The sequence below is a fragment of the Psilocybe cubensis genome, chromosome 5 (assembly GCF_017499595.1).
Source record: "Psilocybe cubensis strain MGC-MH-2018 chromosome 5, whole genome shotgun sequence".
Classification (NCBI taxonomy): Eukaryota; Fungi; Basidiomycota; class Agaricomycetes; order Agaricales; family Agrocybaceae; genus Psilocybe; species Psilocybe cubensis.
In genome coordinates this window covers 2,192,597-2,209,637 of record NC_063003.1, presented here as the reverse complement: position 1 = coordinate 2,209,637, position 17,041 = coordinate 2,192,597, and the positions used below count along the sequence as shown (strand labels likewise).

At 45.7% G+C, this 17,041-nt stretch overlaps 5 protein-coding genes across 5 annotated transcripts; 3 read left to right on the top strand and 2 right to left on the bottom strand.

The window, feature by feature from the left end:
• Positions 1 to 942: 942 nt before the first annotated feature.
• JR316_0006163 (putative aspartic-type endopeptidase CTSD) lies at positions 943 to 2,951 on the top strand (the record flags this gene model as incomplete). Its single annotated transcript, XM_047891912.1, has 10 exons — positions 943 to 1,116; positions 1,174 to 1,478; positions 1,534 to 1,550; positions 1,604 to 1,722; positions 1,788 to 1,975; positions 2,042 to 2,084; positions 2,144 to 2,428; positions 2,486 to 2,509; positions 2,571 to 2,798; positions 2,868 to 2,951. 10 exons carry the CDS (start codon positions 943 to 945, stop codon positions 2,949 to 2,951), a joined length of 1,467 nt encoding a protein of 488 aa, XP_047749261.1.
• A 1,603-nt stretch (positions 2,952 to 4,554) lies between these two features.
• JR316_0006162 (uncharacterized protein) lies at positions 4,555 to 6,117 on the bottom strand (the record flags this gene model as incomplete). Its single annotated transcript, XM_047891911.1, has 4 exons — positions 4,555 to 4,664; positions 4,727 to 5,246; positions 5,294 to 5,980; positions 6,031 to 6,117. 4 exons carry the CDS (start codon positions 6,115 to 6,117, stop codon positions 4,555 to 4,557), a joined length of 1,404 nt encoding a protein of 467 aa, XP_047749260.1.
• Positions 6,118 to 6,555: 438 nt separating this feature from the next.
• JR316_0006161 (uncharacterized protein) lies at positions 6,556 to 7,835 on the top strand (the record flags this gene model as incomplete). Its single annotated transcript, XM_047891910.1, has 4 exons — positions 6,556 to 6,730; positions 6,784 to 6,992; positions 7,050 to 7,214; positions 7,263 to 7,835. 4 exons carry the CDS (start codon positions 6,556 to 6,558, stop codon positions 7,833 to 7,835), a joined length of 1,122 nt encoding a protein of 373 aa, XP_047749259.1.
• A 227-nt stretch (positions 7,836 to 8,062) lies between these two features.
• On the bottom strand, positions 8,063 to 13,654 carry JR316_0006160 (uncharacterized protein; the record flags this gene model as incomplete). Its single annotated transcript, XM_047891909.1, is given in 11 exon segments — positions 8,063 to 9,082; positions 9,135 to 9,431; positions 9,526 to 9,736; positions 9,763 to 9,849; positions 9,865 to 10,015; positions 10,065 to 10,807; positions 10,854 to 11,707; positions 11,847 to 12,003; positions 12,046 to 13,128; positions 13,216 to 13,313; positions 13,367 to 13,654. 11 exon segments carry the CDS (start codon positions 13,652 to 13,654, stop codon positions 8,063 to 8,065), a joined length of 4,989 nt encoding a protein of 1,662 aa, XP_047749258.1.
• An 879-nt stretch (positions 13,655 to 14,533) lies between these two features.
• On the top strand, positions 14,534 to 16,844 carry JR316_0006159 (uncharacterized protein; the record flags this gene model as incomplete). The annotated part of the gene is made up of 5 exons (XM_047891908.1): positions 14,534 to 14,848; positions 14,903 to 15,198; positions 15,244 to 15,369; positions 15,526 to 15,821; positions 15,871 to 16,844. 5 exons carry the CDS (start codon positions 14,534 to 14,536, stop codon positions 16,842 to 16,844), a joined length of 2,007 nt encoding a protein of 668 aa, XP_047749257.1.
• Positions 16,845 to 17,041: the final 197 nt, after the last annotated feature.

Sequence of the window (17,041 nt, the reverse complement as noted above, 5' to 3'; positions counted from 1 at the left end):
CCGATCCACACGTCATGTGTCGCCGAACTTGAACCAAAACGATCACTGCGACTGCGTCTAGCGATACTCCAAGGCATGAAAGGAACTCATTGGAGAAAGGAAATACTTCGAGGTGCTGCGCCTCAGAGCATCTGCGGACAATTTAACCTGGACATCCAATTTTGCTTATGAATTGAGCCGGTTTGCCTTGAGCAAAGTTTGATTCGGATCAATACCCGCCACGAACTCTGGACGCGAACTGGACGATTCACTAACGGACGTAAACTGGTTCAACGTTGCACTTTTGAATTGCCTTTGAACTGATTCACGCTTGACTTACTGCTGTCGAACTACTGTTAAACTTGTCGCTCAGGATGCTCCAACAATCTCAATAGTCGAGGATTGCTAGCGCTCAGAAAGCCTTCCTGCACTTGCACAAATGTCTCTAGACATTGCACAAGAAAAAATACTGGAGGTTTCACGTCACCTCACGATCCCATTTCCGAGGCATACTTCCAGCCAGTATCCGCACAAAATCCGTCAACTTAGAGCCCATGCATCAACACTTGTTGCTATGCAGCAGTGGACTATCGATTGTTTGTTCTTCCGCCGCAATGTATGTCGTAAAAATATTTCTTGTTCTATGATGCATCTCTGTATATTTTGGGCTTGAATATATGCGCATAAAGCCTGAGGAAACCAGCTATTCTGCTCGACTCTGTTTGACCTCCTGGGTTGTGGCTGTGATCCGCCTGTAGACGTAACTATTGGTGGAACGTTCGAAAGAAGTCGAAGCATGTAGCTTAAATTTTGCCATATAAATACGACACTCTTCTTGGGGGGATTCATTATCAGAACTTAGTTTTCCCCCAACCCCAAACACTCATTTCTCCTTGCAACGGTCTCCTGTCGTTCCTTTTTCTGTTTTTCTTTTAAGCAGTTGAAGTCGTCGCTGCGATTTCAATGTTGCTCTCTGCTATGAGACTGGCCTTCTCTGTTCTTTTTTCTTTCCTTTTATGCTTTGGTATCGTATCAGCACGCCCTATTGCTGCTGGGTCGACTTTTCTTTCCATTCCACTTGTGTCCCCCAGCCGAAACGTATCGCATGATGCTGCAGACTACGTACATGGTTCAATCGTAAGCCAGTTACAACATATCTTCTATATCTTAAAATCAACTAAACCTGGTATCTAGACCCAGCAACAACACATCAACCGTGCCCTCAAACGCTTTGCTTTGACGACAGGTCGTGAGCCTCCTTCGGAAGACGAGCTTGTGTCAAACATATACGAAAGAATTACACGGCTTCCCGCACGTCATTTAAAACGATATGACATCCAAAAAATTACTCAGACAATGGATGATCGTTACTCTTGTGAACACCCACAATCATTCGGCACTCACCCTCGTGCTCATGAACGTAGATCTGACGACACCGCTTCCAACACCAACTCAACCTTAGGAGGTCCTTCCATCCGTAATATCGGATTAAGCATTGAGTATATCCGTTATCCGTCTTTGAAGATGGTCATCGCTAATGAATTCGAAATTTAGATCCTATGACTATGGGTGTAAGTTTCGTTAAAAAAATCGTTACTATATGACTGAGCTTCTTTTTCAATAGATATGGCCACAGTCAAGATGGGATCCCCTGGAAGAAACTTCAATCTTTTAATCGACTCTGGTTCAGCTGACCTTTGGGTGGGGTCCGAAGGCTGCATGGGCGACGACGGTGGAAGCTGCGTTAGTTTTTTTTTACAGAAAACAAGGCGTTTAATATGGTAATTATAATAATATTTTTTTTGCAGGGAAACCACACTTTTCTAGGCGCCCGTTCGAGTACGACCTTCAATGAGTCCAAGGAAGATTGGGCCATTGGTTATGTTTCTGGCTCAGTGTCCGGATACCTCGTCCAGGACGACGTTACTATCGGCGGACTCAAGCTCAAAGCGCATACCTTTGGTGTCGCAATAAACGAGAGTATCGATTTCACGTCGTTAGTCATTGTTTAATACCTTGTGAAGACATATTTTGAGCTGAATACTTTTATTTACTCTGACAGAGACGCTATCCCCTTTGATGGATTACTTGGACTGGGAAAAGAGGTGAACCGCTACAAGAACGTGGTGGACCTTCCTTCATCTCTGATATTCAATCTCTATAGGCGATCTCCCAACAAAGAGTCCCGACGCTCCTGCAATCTCTGTACCAAGCAACACTTATACCCGCTCCCATTGTCTCCTATAAACTACCTCGCCTCGCCGATGGCTACAATGACGGCGAGATGACGCTCGGAGGCATGGATCCCAAGCACTTCAATCGCAAGACGCTGGTGACCAAGAAAAATATTAATAAATTTGGATTTTGGGGAGTCAACGTCGACGCGGTCCAGGTCGGCACTCAAAACATGAATTGGTCTAACAGGACTATTGTTCTCGATACCGGAACTGTAAGTTTGATATTTCTTTTGAGTAGCGCGGTTTTGTAATTGATGGAATATTCACAGACGCTTATGGTTGCACCTCAACATGTATGCGTATTGTTACATTATGAGAGGCAGAGATACAAAATACTCACCATAAATTTATTAGGATGTAGACGCTATTCACTCGAAGATCCCAGGGGCGCGCTTTGATGGCAGCGGGTGGATTGTCCCATGCAACATGACCACATCGATAGCTCTCACAATTGGGGGCCAAAAATTCCCGATGGATCCTCGCGACATTGCTTTTTATCCTGTGGAATACGAATCTCCAGAATGCATGTCGGGCATCGCGGCTGGCGGGGTTGGTCCATTTTATTTGGATAATGAGTGGCTGGTGCGTTCACATCACCTGTCCTGCCGGCCCGTGGGCGTGTATTTTTTGCTTTATTGACAAATCGCGTAGGTCGGGGACGTCTTCCTGAAGAGCGTATATTTTAGCACGGACGAGAATCAGGACACGATTTCTATCGCGAGGCCCATAGCTTGACCTTCAAGCTTTTGAAATTTACTTTTCTCAAACAACCTTTGTACCACACTCATTTCACTTTTAGTTGATCTTGTTTTAACACTCTGTGTCTGTACCTTGTAGCTTTGCTGGCCTATAGGACCTACTACTTTTCTTTGAACAATTCAAACCGAATTCGCACTCGCACACTCGAAAAGAAACCAAAACAGCAGACAAGTCAATTGCACAAACGATGAGAGCAAGGCATCTAACTATAATGTTACAACAGCGAGGACAAGAAAGCGAAATAACATGAGAAACAGAAAGCGAAGTGGGAACGTGGGCAGATGGTATTACACGAAAACAATCGAGAAAAAATGAGAGCGATGAAGAACAAAACAAAGCACGAAAGCAAAAAAAGAAACAAAAAAACAAACTCTACAATCCGGAATAATGTTTACGGTAAGATACTAATACACCTCTCATCAGGGATTCGGGGAAAGTATGATATGATCAATATAAGCACTGTAAGTAGGGGTAATGTGGTATATGTGGTCTCGGGGTGGTATAATATTATACCATGCCTTAAACTGAACTGCGAAAAATGATAATTTGATGGTATATGGTATCTTGTGGTATAATGTTGATATAATTCTGACATGATGCTACAGGAAGAAATATAGTTATACCTCATTATAGTATCCATATCTTAGAATATATAACATATACCACTAGATTTACATTATACCTTCAGCTAGCTTACCATAACTGATGCCCGTTATCTGGCGTTTTACTGGTTGGTTGACAGATAGCACGTGATTGAAAAATCAGATGACCAGATTAAAAAAATGCAGGTAGGCATGCTACATTGTGGAATAAGAAGTGGACTAGTGGAGCTTACAATGTACTGTATAATAGGGCTTCAATAAATTCATCGAATCATCGAATGCCAAAATTCTCGCAAAGGCAACTCACAATGTGCCACACTATATGGGCTCATTGAATGCATCTGGTTTATAGACCAGTTTTGGATTGTAATTATTAGTGCACCGCCATTGATGCGGTCAGGATAAATTGCGTCGGAATGTTGGCATCAGGGCTGGAATGAATGGGTCGGAATAAATGGGTCGGGATGAATGGGTCGGGATACTGGGGTCGGAATATTGGAATCGGAGTCGACATTTTAGAATGGGGTCGGGATGGGGTCGGGATGGGTTGGTCGGGAAATTTGTGTTGACAGTTGGGATGTTGTAATCGGGGTCGGGATATTGGCAGCGGGATGTTGGTGGCGGGATGTTCAAGTTGGCGTCTCGGGGTTGGAATGAATGGATTGTGATACTGGAATTGGAGTCGGATATTGAAAGATGGTTTCAGGATGAAATGGTCGGGATATCCGTGTCGGGATGTTGTAATTGGGGTCGGAATAGCGGCGGCGGGATGTTGGCGGCGGCGGGATGTTACTAACAGCAGCGTGATTTTCAAGTTGTCAGTATGTTGGAACCGTGGTCAGAATAAATAAATTGTGATATTGGAATTGGGAGTGGTTCACTATACTCATAGAAAAGGTTTCAAGTTATCAAGAAAAGAATACAAATATTATTCGGAAGTACACAAATTGTATCTACAATACAGAACAATGTACAGATCAGTCAAAAAGCTCTAGCTCTAAGTTACCCGCAAAGTGCTCCGATGTGAATTGGGGAGGTGCGTCCGACTCTTGCTGATCAATATCCATTGCATGGTCGGAGTCGGATTCTACAAAGAAATGAGTTCCTCGTAAGTTGAATGTTAAATCAGTAAGAAAAAATTGTACAAACCATCCTCAGAATTGGTAAAGAGTGCAGCGGCTTCACTGGCGAGGTCAGTTGAATCGTCCTTGTCAGTTTCTTGCAATTCATTGGCATAGAGCTCTAATGCCAGATTGAGATCTTCAATGCTGCTGCTGTCCGAATTGGGGTCGGATCTATTCCCCGCGGCAGCCTCTTGTGCATCTTCCGCATCCATAAGCTCAATTGCAGCGTCAAGAATATCTTCAAGGTCGCTTCCGGGGTCGGCAGGTTTGGCGTCGGCATTGATTTTGCCTACTTCAAAAGTGGCCATTTCTCCAGCGCTATCCTGGGATCCTTCCGTCCCAACGTCGAAGTATTGAGGAAAGTCAAATTGGTTTGACGGCGGAGCCTTTCTGTCCTCGCGGGATGATAGAGGTTGAGACGGAGGGGGTACAGTGTCTAGGAACGATGTTTTGGTGGATGATTGTTTACCTAAGTCCCCGCCATCTCTAAGGCTTTTGACGTATCCCGAATGGACAGTTTTGGTGGCTACACCAAGAGCACGGACCTGCTATACTATAAGTCATGTACTCCAAAAATGACTTGTTCACTTACCTGTTTTACAGTAGGCTCTGGACCCCAAGTCCACTTTGATGCTGGTGTGTCGGGCATAGTGTCGGGTTTTTTTACTGATGCTAATCCTTGGGATGCTTCGTACAGCTTGAAGAAACCTGCAGCACGTCGTGCAATGCGATCGACACCACGGTTTGATTGGCCTACGTTCGCATTCGACATTGTTTTGAACCCTCGGAACTGGTGGAGTAAATCGTCGGCAAGCGTAGAAATTCGGGAACAGGAGTTGCAAGGGGTAGAGTCGGCATCATTGAGAACCATAAGGATCGGCTTGATTTGAGTCGGAACAACATCGGTCGGCACCGACAATGTGGACAATGTTGATTGCGATGCCTTGGCCAAATCCTCACGCTCCTTATCCAGGCATTTCTTCAATTCTTCTTTGTGATATTTCATGACTTTGATGAGATTTTCGCCGTTTAGCATCTGGTCGTCCGATGGCGGGCTGTTCTTCAGCCACCAAGCATGTGAATAAGAGTCAACATCTCTATCAAGCGCATTGCTTGGTGTTCCCGCGGCCAGTAACTCAACGATGCTGGTGTCAATATCAAGTGGAAGAGAACGAGTTTTGGCGGTTGACAGTGTGTCGCATAGCGAACGCAGAAGGAGCGGCAATTCAATAACTTGAGATCCAGTGTAGGCATTTCCAATGCATGTCAAGACAACATCCTAATCAAATACGTCATTATCATGTGACAATCAGCGTGAAAAAAAATTACTAATTCAATCTGCAAGCACTCCTGCATCCACTTCTTTTGACGCACAGTGGGGGCTTTGAGGATATGTTCAAGAATATTGCGGCACATAAGACAGTTTATTTATAACGTACATTACCTAAGATTTAATAATAAGGATATTACGTGAGATACGGTGGATTTACTTCCGCTACCTAATTAGGAGATTAGCGTGATGTACGTGTGATTTGGCCTGGCAAATCATAGCGTACATGACGTGCCATTTAGCGCTAAATGGAGCCGCCGGGTGGCCTGCGGGATCCGCGCGTCTACCTACACGGAAGAAACACGGGCCGGAAATGAGCCGGACGGGTCCATTTGCATCCCGTGTATTGCAAGCAGACGGATCCGCTTGACCCGTGTTGTGCTGTCAGACGGACCCATTCATCCATCCGCTTCTGTATTCCAACAAATATCCGCCTTGAATCGTACATTGGATGACCGTTAATATATGTAATAAGGTGTATAGATTATACTGGCAGCAAATTCCTTTCCACATACCCTGATAGTATGGATTATGCCTTTGAGCTAACCCAATCCCTCTCAAACTACATGAAGGCAAAGATAGCTAGTCGTCTTTGGCATGCAGAACTGCCTAATCAAATCCGGGAAAACTTCAGTGCTGAGACCATGTTTGAGTGCAATCTAGCTGTGGAGGTGATTTTGCAGGCATTTGAAAATCAAGGTATGCAATCAATAAGCTTTGAAAATTGAGATTAAATAATGTGTGAATGGCAGAATATATGACGTGGGATGCAGAAGAATATTTGACCCATCTCAGCGCACGTTGCACGGGTCAGAATTCTGCCGTTGAGGCTCGCCTGAAAGACCAGTTTCCTCCGGTGCATTCCACGTTACAGTACCAAACCCTGCCCGGAACTGTAATCGATAGTGCAGGCAACATATTGGTGTGGTACCTGCCAGGTATTTTGTCAGAGACAAGGGTGGTGAGTTTTAGAAACGGACCGATTAATTCCTATATTATGCGTTCTAAAGAGTAACAGGAGAGTGTGTGGAATTCATTACGGGATATTGAAACAATGATTCACAAGGCGGCACCTTTGGCCACAAGCTGGAGGGTCAATGACAGTTACTTTCGACATGAGCCAGGTTGGCTTCAACCTGGAAATCTTAACTTTTCCCCGGCATGGTTTCAGCAAGGCCATGAGGTGAGAAACTTGTTTGCTAAGTATTATACTGCCTCATATTTTCCTCAGACGTCCAACCCGCTTGAGGTCTCCTTGGACTTGTGTAATCCTATTGGACAGGAGTTTATACGAGACATGATGACATCTTCGGCTTTGCTGGGAGCCATCTTGAGCATTATACACCCCGAGCAGTACCGGGCGGGAATAAAATTTCTTCAACGGCTTGCTGCGGAACCGGAGCTCGTCCATAAGGCCGAAATATTGAAGCAAATTCTCACAATATGGAGTTCGCCCTTTGGAGTCATGACCGCCATCAGCAACCGAGATACACCGTACCATCGGGATAATGGGTCATGCTACTCATGGTACGATTTTTTGATGCCACTTGGGAAGGGTGAACACGGACGGCTTGAGCTTCCTGGCCTTGGACTTCGGTACAAGTATGATCCCATGACCCTTGTTGCAATTACCGGCAGGTTGCTTCAACACGGCGCGGTGTGCGAGGGAGATAGGGCAGTCATAGTCTATTACATGCGTAGGAATGTATTTAAAGAGCTGGGAGTCCAAGAGGCGGGATGGTCTACTACGTACGATCTTTTTGCAAATTTACCGGCCACCAACACTTTTGATTTTGAAATATGATCAGTTTTTGACTTGGAAGTTGGGTTTGGGGAAGATTTTTTTATATTTCCAAAACAAAACGGTACGAAAGCTACAGAACAACCAGAATTCTCTGTCCCAGGGTGTTTCCGACGCGCCCGCGCTGAGCTCTTCCAAGGTTACCGGAATCATCGGACTCCGCCGTCGTATTACCGGCGGAAAAGGCATCATCCGCCTCCTCTTTGATGTCCTGTGCGAGAGGTGGGCAACTAAGATTCCTCATCCCAGGGTGTTTCCGACACGTCCTCGCTAAGCTCTTCCGAGTTACCGGAAGCATCTGACTCCTCCGTCGTATTACCGGCGGAAGACTCCTCATCCGCCTCCTCTTCAAAGTCCTGTGCGAGATGCTCTAAAAACGTAGCTGGTGTAGAGGATTCAGTGGTATCGGACGTACTATCAATATCATCCTCTTCTCCCGGGAAAACAGGTCTTGACCTTGCGTTAAAAAGGAAGGCATTGCTGGTGTGTGCATTTGACGGAGGGCTGACGGAACCGGGAGTAGGCAGAGTATCTGTTGGGAGATGAATATTTGCAGTGTTGGAGGGTGGCGAATGATACCAGAGTGGATGAAAAGGTAGTTCCTTGACGGCAATAAAAGAATAAAAAATGTCGTTGATGTAAAATGAAGCGACTTTGAGCTTTGAGACCTCGAAGGACCGGGCTTGAGCCGTTATAGCGCCCCAACTGTCAGGAGAAGGGTGAACGGGATGCTGAAATTTGTATTTGGCTGAAAGCCCCTTGCCGTTAGAGAACGGGTGCTCCTTAGAGTCAATCCACATCTTCTCCAATACAGAATATCTGCCCAAGGCGGCCGAAGAAGTAGTCACTGCTTTATGGGCATTTTTCATTTTGTCCGCCACATTCCGGCGCAGGTGAGCCAACTCCCTCATTACGCCCGTTAGGATAGGCTGACCGCAGCGGGGACAGTAGGGCGGTCTGTGGTCAGAAATTGCAATTGGGGATGTTTCATCCCGCGTGTTTGCAACACGGGTCGGCGGATTGGGTTTCCCCGTGGGCGGTGAAAACGCGGAGCCGTGCTTTCCCGTCAACGCGGATCCGTGCTTCCCCGAGGTGGGGACGGATGTCCGTTCAGCCGCCTTTCCCTTGCCCTTGGGATTGTTTTCCTGATTTCTTGGAGGCCCAGAGGTAGATGAACTTGCGCCCTCCTTAGCTTCTTTCCTCTGATTATTTAGCCGGAGTACCTCTTGTTGGTATTCAGGCAGAACCACCTGGTGGGAAGGACGCAAATCAGATATAATCCACAGCAATAAAAAAACATACCTTGTTCCAAAATTCTCTTGCTTGCGATTCAACGGTAACAAAGGCAACTTGCCACTCATCGCCTTCAGCAAATCCGTCCCTCCACCAATATCCCCAGCTCTTGGTCTGATTTAAAATTTCATCATCTTCCCATGCTGACCAGCTTTGATTTAGAGATTCAAATAGAACAGCTTGATGGTGGGGAGTTCGGTTCAAAACGGCATGTACGCTCTGATTGAGAATTTCTGATATAAAAAATGGAATATTGACTTGGAATCCATTGACATAGCAGTATCCGAGTACTCTCAGCAGTATAGCCTGACGACCAGTTCTCAATACAAGATATAATCGTTCAAAATTACTGTCTTACCACCTCCAGGTCGAGCAAATACATCCATTTTTGGCGACACACGGAGGAAACAGAGTCTCCGTTTGCAATGAACAAACGGTATCCGGCACGGATCCGTGCACCACAAATATGGACATGAACTTTGGCCAGAGCACGTCGCTCATCATAGGTAAGGAGATGATGTTCGTCCTCGACAGGAGGTTTAAAAAGCCGCGGTAAGTGCATGAATTCAACGAGATGGGATACAACAAGAATGTTCAAAGAACTGGTTAATCTGTAATTATAAATCTCCACACGGACGGATACTCCGGGTTAATTTGACGGAAGACCTTATCCGCGGCCCGCCCCAGATCATTCCACATGGCAATCTGCTTTTGAGCATTTGCCCTGTGACCAACTAACCTGTCAGGAACAAAATCATGCCGTGCACGCCATGTCTTTGCCATATACACATAAAATCTGACAGTCCATTCCATTTCCTTTTTTGTCAAGGCCAGCTCCTCTTGCCATCTATTCCTCTGAGCTCGCGCGCGGAGCCAGTTTAGCCTAAAGACTAAGAAGCCCTTGAGAAAAAAATTAGAAATACAAATAGCAGTACTCACACTCATTAACGTATAATTGATTATCATTGTCCAGGCCCTGACGGGATCTCCAAATCCAACTTAGACGGTCCGAGCTTCCTCCGCGAATGTTCGGATCCGACACGGCATTACTATGCTTGCAATCATGGACTTGCAGAATGGGATATTGTTTCCGAATATTATCCTCGTCTCGCACGCCAGCAGATAAATAGATCATCTTCTGACGGTTTGTGTTGTAGAGTCGCCGGTGCAATTTCCAGGAAGCATTCAAAAGCTTGACGCCATCCCAAGCACGAGTCCCCATATAGACGGAGTCGGCGGTCCAAACCTGATATTTATACTGCCAAGAAAGCTGGATCAAGGCTGACCGGACCGCTTCCAGACAGTCCTCTGCGTGGCCATGTCTTATTTGAAGTTCAAGTTTGCGAAGCCCTTTTAAAATGAGGTTTGTTCCCGCGTCAAGGCCGTCAAAGAAATCTTGTTTGACGGCGGAGGGAAACGGAAGCGGCTGTCGTTCCGGATCCGCGCGGGTAATGTTGACATTTCCAAGATCAGGATCGTCGTTGTCACTGACTTCATAGTCAAGTATGGGAGCGATGTCCCCTTGAATATCCTCCAAGACATCTTCGCCCATGAAGGTCATAGCGGATCGACAGAAGGCTTCAACGCGGGTCCGCATGGAGCGACGTTTATTGACCAAGTCAAGTTTCTGCGCGGTGGAAGGATGCTTTCCGAGCTTTCTGACATGGTCCCTGAGCTCCAATCTAAAAGCATGTTAAATTCTGTAGGATGCAATTGAAATAATCGTACTGCGCTTGCTCCAGTTTTAAGCCGGATGATATCCATGCTGCCTTTCCAGTAGCACCATTAGATGTAAGTTCCATATTTGAAAGATGCAATTCAATTTCTTGGCGTCCAGCAGCCGTTTTCACTTTGCTTGCCATTACCTTGCCAACAGCGTCGGCCACACCTTGTTCTCGGTCCGCTTCTGCTTTTGAAATTTCATCTTCCCAAGTGTTGATGAGCCCGGAATCTTGTTGATCCGTGATACCCCTATAAAATCGGTCTGTGATTCCGGACTGTTCCCGTGCCCGTTTGAACTTTGCAGCAATTGTTGCAGCCATATTAATGGTCTTCTTCCAGTTGGAATCCCCCATGTGGTCGTCCAAAACCTCTGCTCGATGGGCAGTGGTAGCGGAACGTGTACTCCGGGATGTGTCATTTAACACGGACCACAACGGCTCCAGGATTTCTCCGTCAATGATTCCCACACCCGGGACATAGGTGGATGCGTAGTTGTAAAGACATTCCGTCTTGTGCCCGTGGACGTGAAATAAACCAATTGCAAAAATCATTTTAACAGAAGGTGGCCAATGCATTTTTGTGGACTCTGAGAGACGCCTTGCCAAGTTAACGCAATATTGACAGTTTATATCGTAGATTTCCAAATGTTTTGTGATTCCCTGTGTGTTGGTAGTTTCCCTGGCCTGAGTCAAAGACCAATCCATGTGCATCTGCTTTTCGCCTTTGTCAAAATCAACAACGCTGGATGGACAGAAGCATCCGTGCCTAGCGCAAGCGTGTGCCCCAATTCCACGTACTCTCTTACCCGGGCTGACTCTGTTTTCAGCTTTCTGGGTGTGGTAGTTATGACATGTTTGTTCCTGATATTTTTTTACACGGAGGATAAGCCATCCGCCGTGGAAGATTTTTTTGACACGGAAGGGAAGCATCCGCCGTGGAAGATTGTGACACGGAACGTAAGCATCCGCCGTGAAAGATAAATCATGGTAGATAACGCACCCGTTTATAACGTGGAGCAAGAGAAATTGCTTCCTTGATGTGCTCCTTGTATGGGCCCGGAGCAGTCATGTATCCTTCTCCAACGCTCAACCAAACATCGTCTCCCTCGTTTTTCTGATTGAGGTGATCTGCTTTGAAATTACCATCTGCAACATAACTACGTATGTGCAGATTGCTATTTGCTGTTAATTGCAGTCACCCTTGAAGAATAACTAAAACTTGCCTGTCAGCATCATCAATCCAGGTATCAGGTAGGTTTATTCCAGGCTGTGGACAGGCGGGGCAGAATAAGGCCAACTTCCCTCTCCTATCTTCAACTTTGGGATGATCCTCGGTCCGCGTCATGTGTGGTGCAGGCGGACCATCTAATCCGCCGTGTCCCAGAGACGGGTCCGTTGACATTCCGACTTCTTGAGACGGACTATCAGATCCGCCGTCAATTGGATCAGATACATTAATACCCATCCTCTCTGGTGATGAATCATGGCAATGATGATAGTAAGGGACCACCGCTTCTCTTGTATGCCCTTCTCCGTATTGTCGTCTCAGGACAAGGTCCCTGTATTCTCTACTAAGCCTTCTCAATTCACGATAGCGGTTCAGCACCTTTTTTGGAAACGCTGGCGAAGTCAGTCTTCGCAACTTTTGGTAATACTGATAAGCCGACGTTTTGCACTCGAGGTTGTCCATCCAAAAGTCCTCAAGGACCTCAACTGTGAACACAGTTTGAACGTTTTCAAAGCTGGCTGCAAATAATCCCATCTCCAGATACTGTAAATCGATAGACGGAAGGCGGACGGACCGGCATGTGCATGTTCGCACGGGCAGATAATGGACTCCGGAGGTGTGCACAATTGCCTTGAAAGGAATTCCATTGTTGTCTGCTGCCTTTGGACGAGGTTGGTCCAGATAGGTTGTATCGACTTCCTCGAATAGATCATCGTCTTCATCGTCTCCATCGTCCAGCTCAACCAAATGGGGTACCTCCGGGTCTGCCAGAAGCTGAGCCGTAAAGGATTCTTGGTCATTGCTCGCAGGAAGCGGATCCAGATCCAATCCGTGTTCATCCTCAAAGATGGGCGAATTGTTTCCGCCGTGCCCATGACTCCCGGATGAATTGTTTCCGCCGTCGCATCCTAGATGGCTCGGATCCGTGGGATAAGGACACCGCTTCCCATTATGACCCAAATACAACTTGACACCCACTTCCCACAGAGCTCCCGGACGGAAATATAGACCCGTCCACTTCTCAACGCGGTGGAAAGGTGTAAATTGATGGTTTCTTTGCAGGCATTCAGAACACAAAATTCTAGAGCCAAAGCATTGGCAACATCTCCACACTCCAGACATTCCTTGACATTGCTGACACCGTCCATTCAGATCCGGATCCGGGGCTTCTCCTCCAATCATTGTTCCAAGATACACCTCTCGTTTCGGGAGCCATTCCCTCAGGTAATCATTTTGAGACTGGATAGGTAAAGTCATCCTGATCATTCTACTGAAAACATGTTAAAACATACCTTTCCTCCCGTTCTGTCGTCATCTAGCTGTCTCAGGTTATCAAGTACCTGCTGATCAGTTAGATCTCCCGGATAATGAGGTATTTCTTCTTCCAGAATGTTGTGTTCATGGTTTTGGAAAGAGTAAGTCGTTGTTTGAGGGAGGTTTGTTGATGATGATTCTGCAGGAAGTTTGTGGATCCTCGGCCGCCCTCTCTTTCGTTTCTTGGCCCCACTAGACCAGGAGGCCTCCCGAACATTGGGAAACTCCTCATCCAATCCCCTATCAGGTACTTTCTTGAAGCCCATGGATGTTGGAAACAAAGAGTCTGACAGCCTGTGAGCGCAGATCTAAATGTAGTATAACATGTTTATTTCTGTAGATAAATTTCCCTCAATTATGCCGTTTTAAAGAGGAGAAAAATAGCTTTCATATGATCTATCTTGCAGCATATTTGGATGAGTGAGTGAAATGTTATGAACAAAACTTAATCCAGAGATGCACAAAATGGACGTGATCCCATCATAAATGTACAATATGATGCAGAACGACCCTTTCAGAACCACACTTTGGAGTGTTTTTGAAATATCTTTTCACTGGCTGGCCCCTCATTCCTCCGGCGTATATCATATGAAAGATATTTTTAATAGCTACCGAATGACATTTTTTGTAGAATGTGAATCCTCGTATTTAAGGAGATATTCTCAATATACTAGAAAATGTGTCAAAATGAGCTCACTGGGATCATTATATTTTTTGAAAAAAATTATGCATTTGAATACCTCTCATGGTCTCTGAGATGACTGCCGTTTTGGGTTTCACAAGTTTTGGGTGAGAAGACGTGAATTTGAATTTTGTGTTTCTGTATCTTTACAGCCATCTAACAAGAATTTAAAACCTTGTAAGATTATCTTTATATAAAGCGCTAAATGTTTACAAAATTTCATGTTTATTGATTGAGTGCAGAGGGAACTATTGCAAAATCATGAGGTCAATGTATGTGACAGCGACCAGCATGCTTTGATCATCGTGGCCGACTATGAAGCGGGATTACCTGATTGGGAAAAATATGACATCACATCATTCATTTAGTATGATCGGAAGCTTATTTTATCTCCGTATGACGTGAGATTTGACTAGATCACACAGATACTCATTGATAAGCTACTTGTTACATCGCTGCAATTATGCCCACCAATGCATCCCCCGACGCGGATCCGCTTCCTTCCACCGCAAATGCCACAACCCACAACGGACCCAGAAGCGGACAGACGGCAGAGGGTGACTTTCCGCCGGAAGAATCAAATATATGGACCACAAAGGAAATGCGCGTGTTGAAAAAGCATGTACAGCCCTACAAAGATACATCAAAGTCATCCAAAGCAGACTACATACAGAACACTGTCATACCTGAGCTGCAAGCTACATGGGATCACAGATACTCTAGACGTGCTAGGAAGGAAGATAAGCAACTACACAAAGAATGGAAGGTGAAGAAGCATGTGAGCTCGTTGTTTCTTTGAAAATTTTGTTACACACATAAACCATCACAATAGCGAATTTTTAATTGGTTTAGAAACCATGCGTCAAATCGAATTGGTGTAAAATTGGAAGGATTGAACTCCCGTATAACCTTTCAGACGGTATTCCGTGAGGAGAAGTCGGCAGAGATTGACTCCGAGGTTGCGCTTCTATCAGGGAATGCTGCTCGTGGAAGTAAAGATTGGATGAAGTTTTATCAACAAGGACGTAAGCAGGTTGAGGCCAGATTGACTCAGGAGGAGCGGGACAGGTTCATGGAGATCCTCGAGGAATGGAATAAGAAAGGTGTTTCAAAATCAATGAAGGCAAAGTGAGTCGGTGGAACTTGTTTCCGCCGTCAATCTGACATCTGCAGGACTGCTGCCAGGCAAGGCAGAAAAATACTTCGACAAATGGAGAAACTTAAGTGGCAGAGAATGGGTATGAGGTCCATTACCTTTGAGGGGCATTATGATATTGAGGGTAAAATCGAATACTCAATGTAAGTGTTAAACACGGCATGAACAAGTTCCGCCGTGAATGCTTACGGCGGAAACTTTATCCGCCGTAAACACCCTACGGCGGATAAAGTTTCCGCCGTAAGCATTCACGGCGGAATAATTTGACCCGTATTAATGTTGACTGATGGGCATTGAAGGACCCAGACAAGCGATCTAGCACTCGACAATGTCAGAATTCCTTCCTTTGGGCAACTCTTTCCATCCGAGTTGGCCGCTTTTCGCAGAGCGTTTGTTCAATACCTCGTCCACATTTCAGAAATAGAGAAGGGTGTGGCCAATCCAGCACTGCCAGATGCATCGTTTCATGAAAAATCCCTCAAGTTTAGCAGCAATGGATTTCCAATAGTACCTAGTCCTATCTATGGCTCAACTGGGAGAGAAGTCGCTTATGCGCAAAAGTCAATTATTAGAATTTACATGAACAAGGTTTATGGTGTGTAATTTGTCTATGTCCTCAACAAACTTGCTAACTATGTATACAGCTTTAGCCAAGGATAGGCCTGGTTCAAGTGTTCCTTGGGATGCTCTTGAAAGGCGTTCTGCAGAAATGATTGATCCAGAGTATTGGCCAAGTTCAATCCCCGTGACGGATCCGAGCCGGCTCCGCCTGGAGTCAACTTCTGCAATTCTCAAGCTATGGAGGGACCGTCAAGCGCAAGGAGACATCCCCTTTAAATTCTCAAAGGTTTTTGGAAATGGCTATGACATTATGGAACCTCTCTATCCGTCCAACTTGTTTGACGGCCTAGAAGCCCACCCGATACCTCCACCTCCTGCAGCCATAACCAAACGTCGGCTGAGGCAAAAAGCTATACGACTTCAAACCCAATCTTCAAGCGACTCTGAATCATCCAATCTGTCAGAGTTTGATAATGGACGGGGCAGTCCGGCATCCGCGATGCCACGCACTACTGCCAGATTTGAAGTCACGCCAGAGACGGATGAGACTCCTACCGACGCACCTTCAAGATCTAGCGAGCCACCCTCTCTACCAAGTAGATCCAGCCCAACAATTGTCAATCCATCATCCAGCCCAACTCCAGAGGTTGAGGAGGCGCCTCCCAAGCCAGCTAGAAAGATTATGCCAAGAAAAAGAACAAAGCCATATGTCGGAACGGCGGAAATGGACGGACCCAATGAAGAGAGTTCTGTACCCCCCCCAGTTAAGCCAAAACCAACTAGAAGGATTCAACCTAGGAAAAGAACAAAGCCCTACTCAGATCCACTTGACACAGTGGAAGAAGATGGAGTCCAAACAGGAACAACCCAAGACACGGATAATACACGGGCCGGCAGGGACGTGACTTGTGATGCCTTTGTGGAGACAGTAACAAGTCCAGATACGGATGAAACACGGGCCCGCAGGAATGTGACTTCGGATGCCTTAGCACTTCAGGAAGCAAGTCTGCTTGCTGTAGCAGGTAAAAGACAAAGAAAAAAAACTTTGAAAGCCTAGCTGTTGAAGTAGATTCATGATACCTATTGAATGTGATGCTTTTTATTCTTATCTTGATGTTTCTCAAACATGTTTTCACACAAAATCAAAACAGAAAGCGGGGTTCATTAAAAATCATCAAGTGCTACTTTTTGGGAGAGGTATAAAACAGATGAGCACATGAGAGTAAAAACTATATACAGTCCAAATGATGAAAA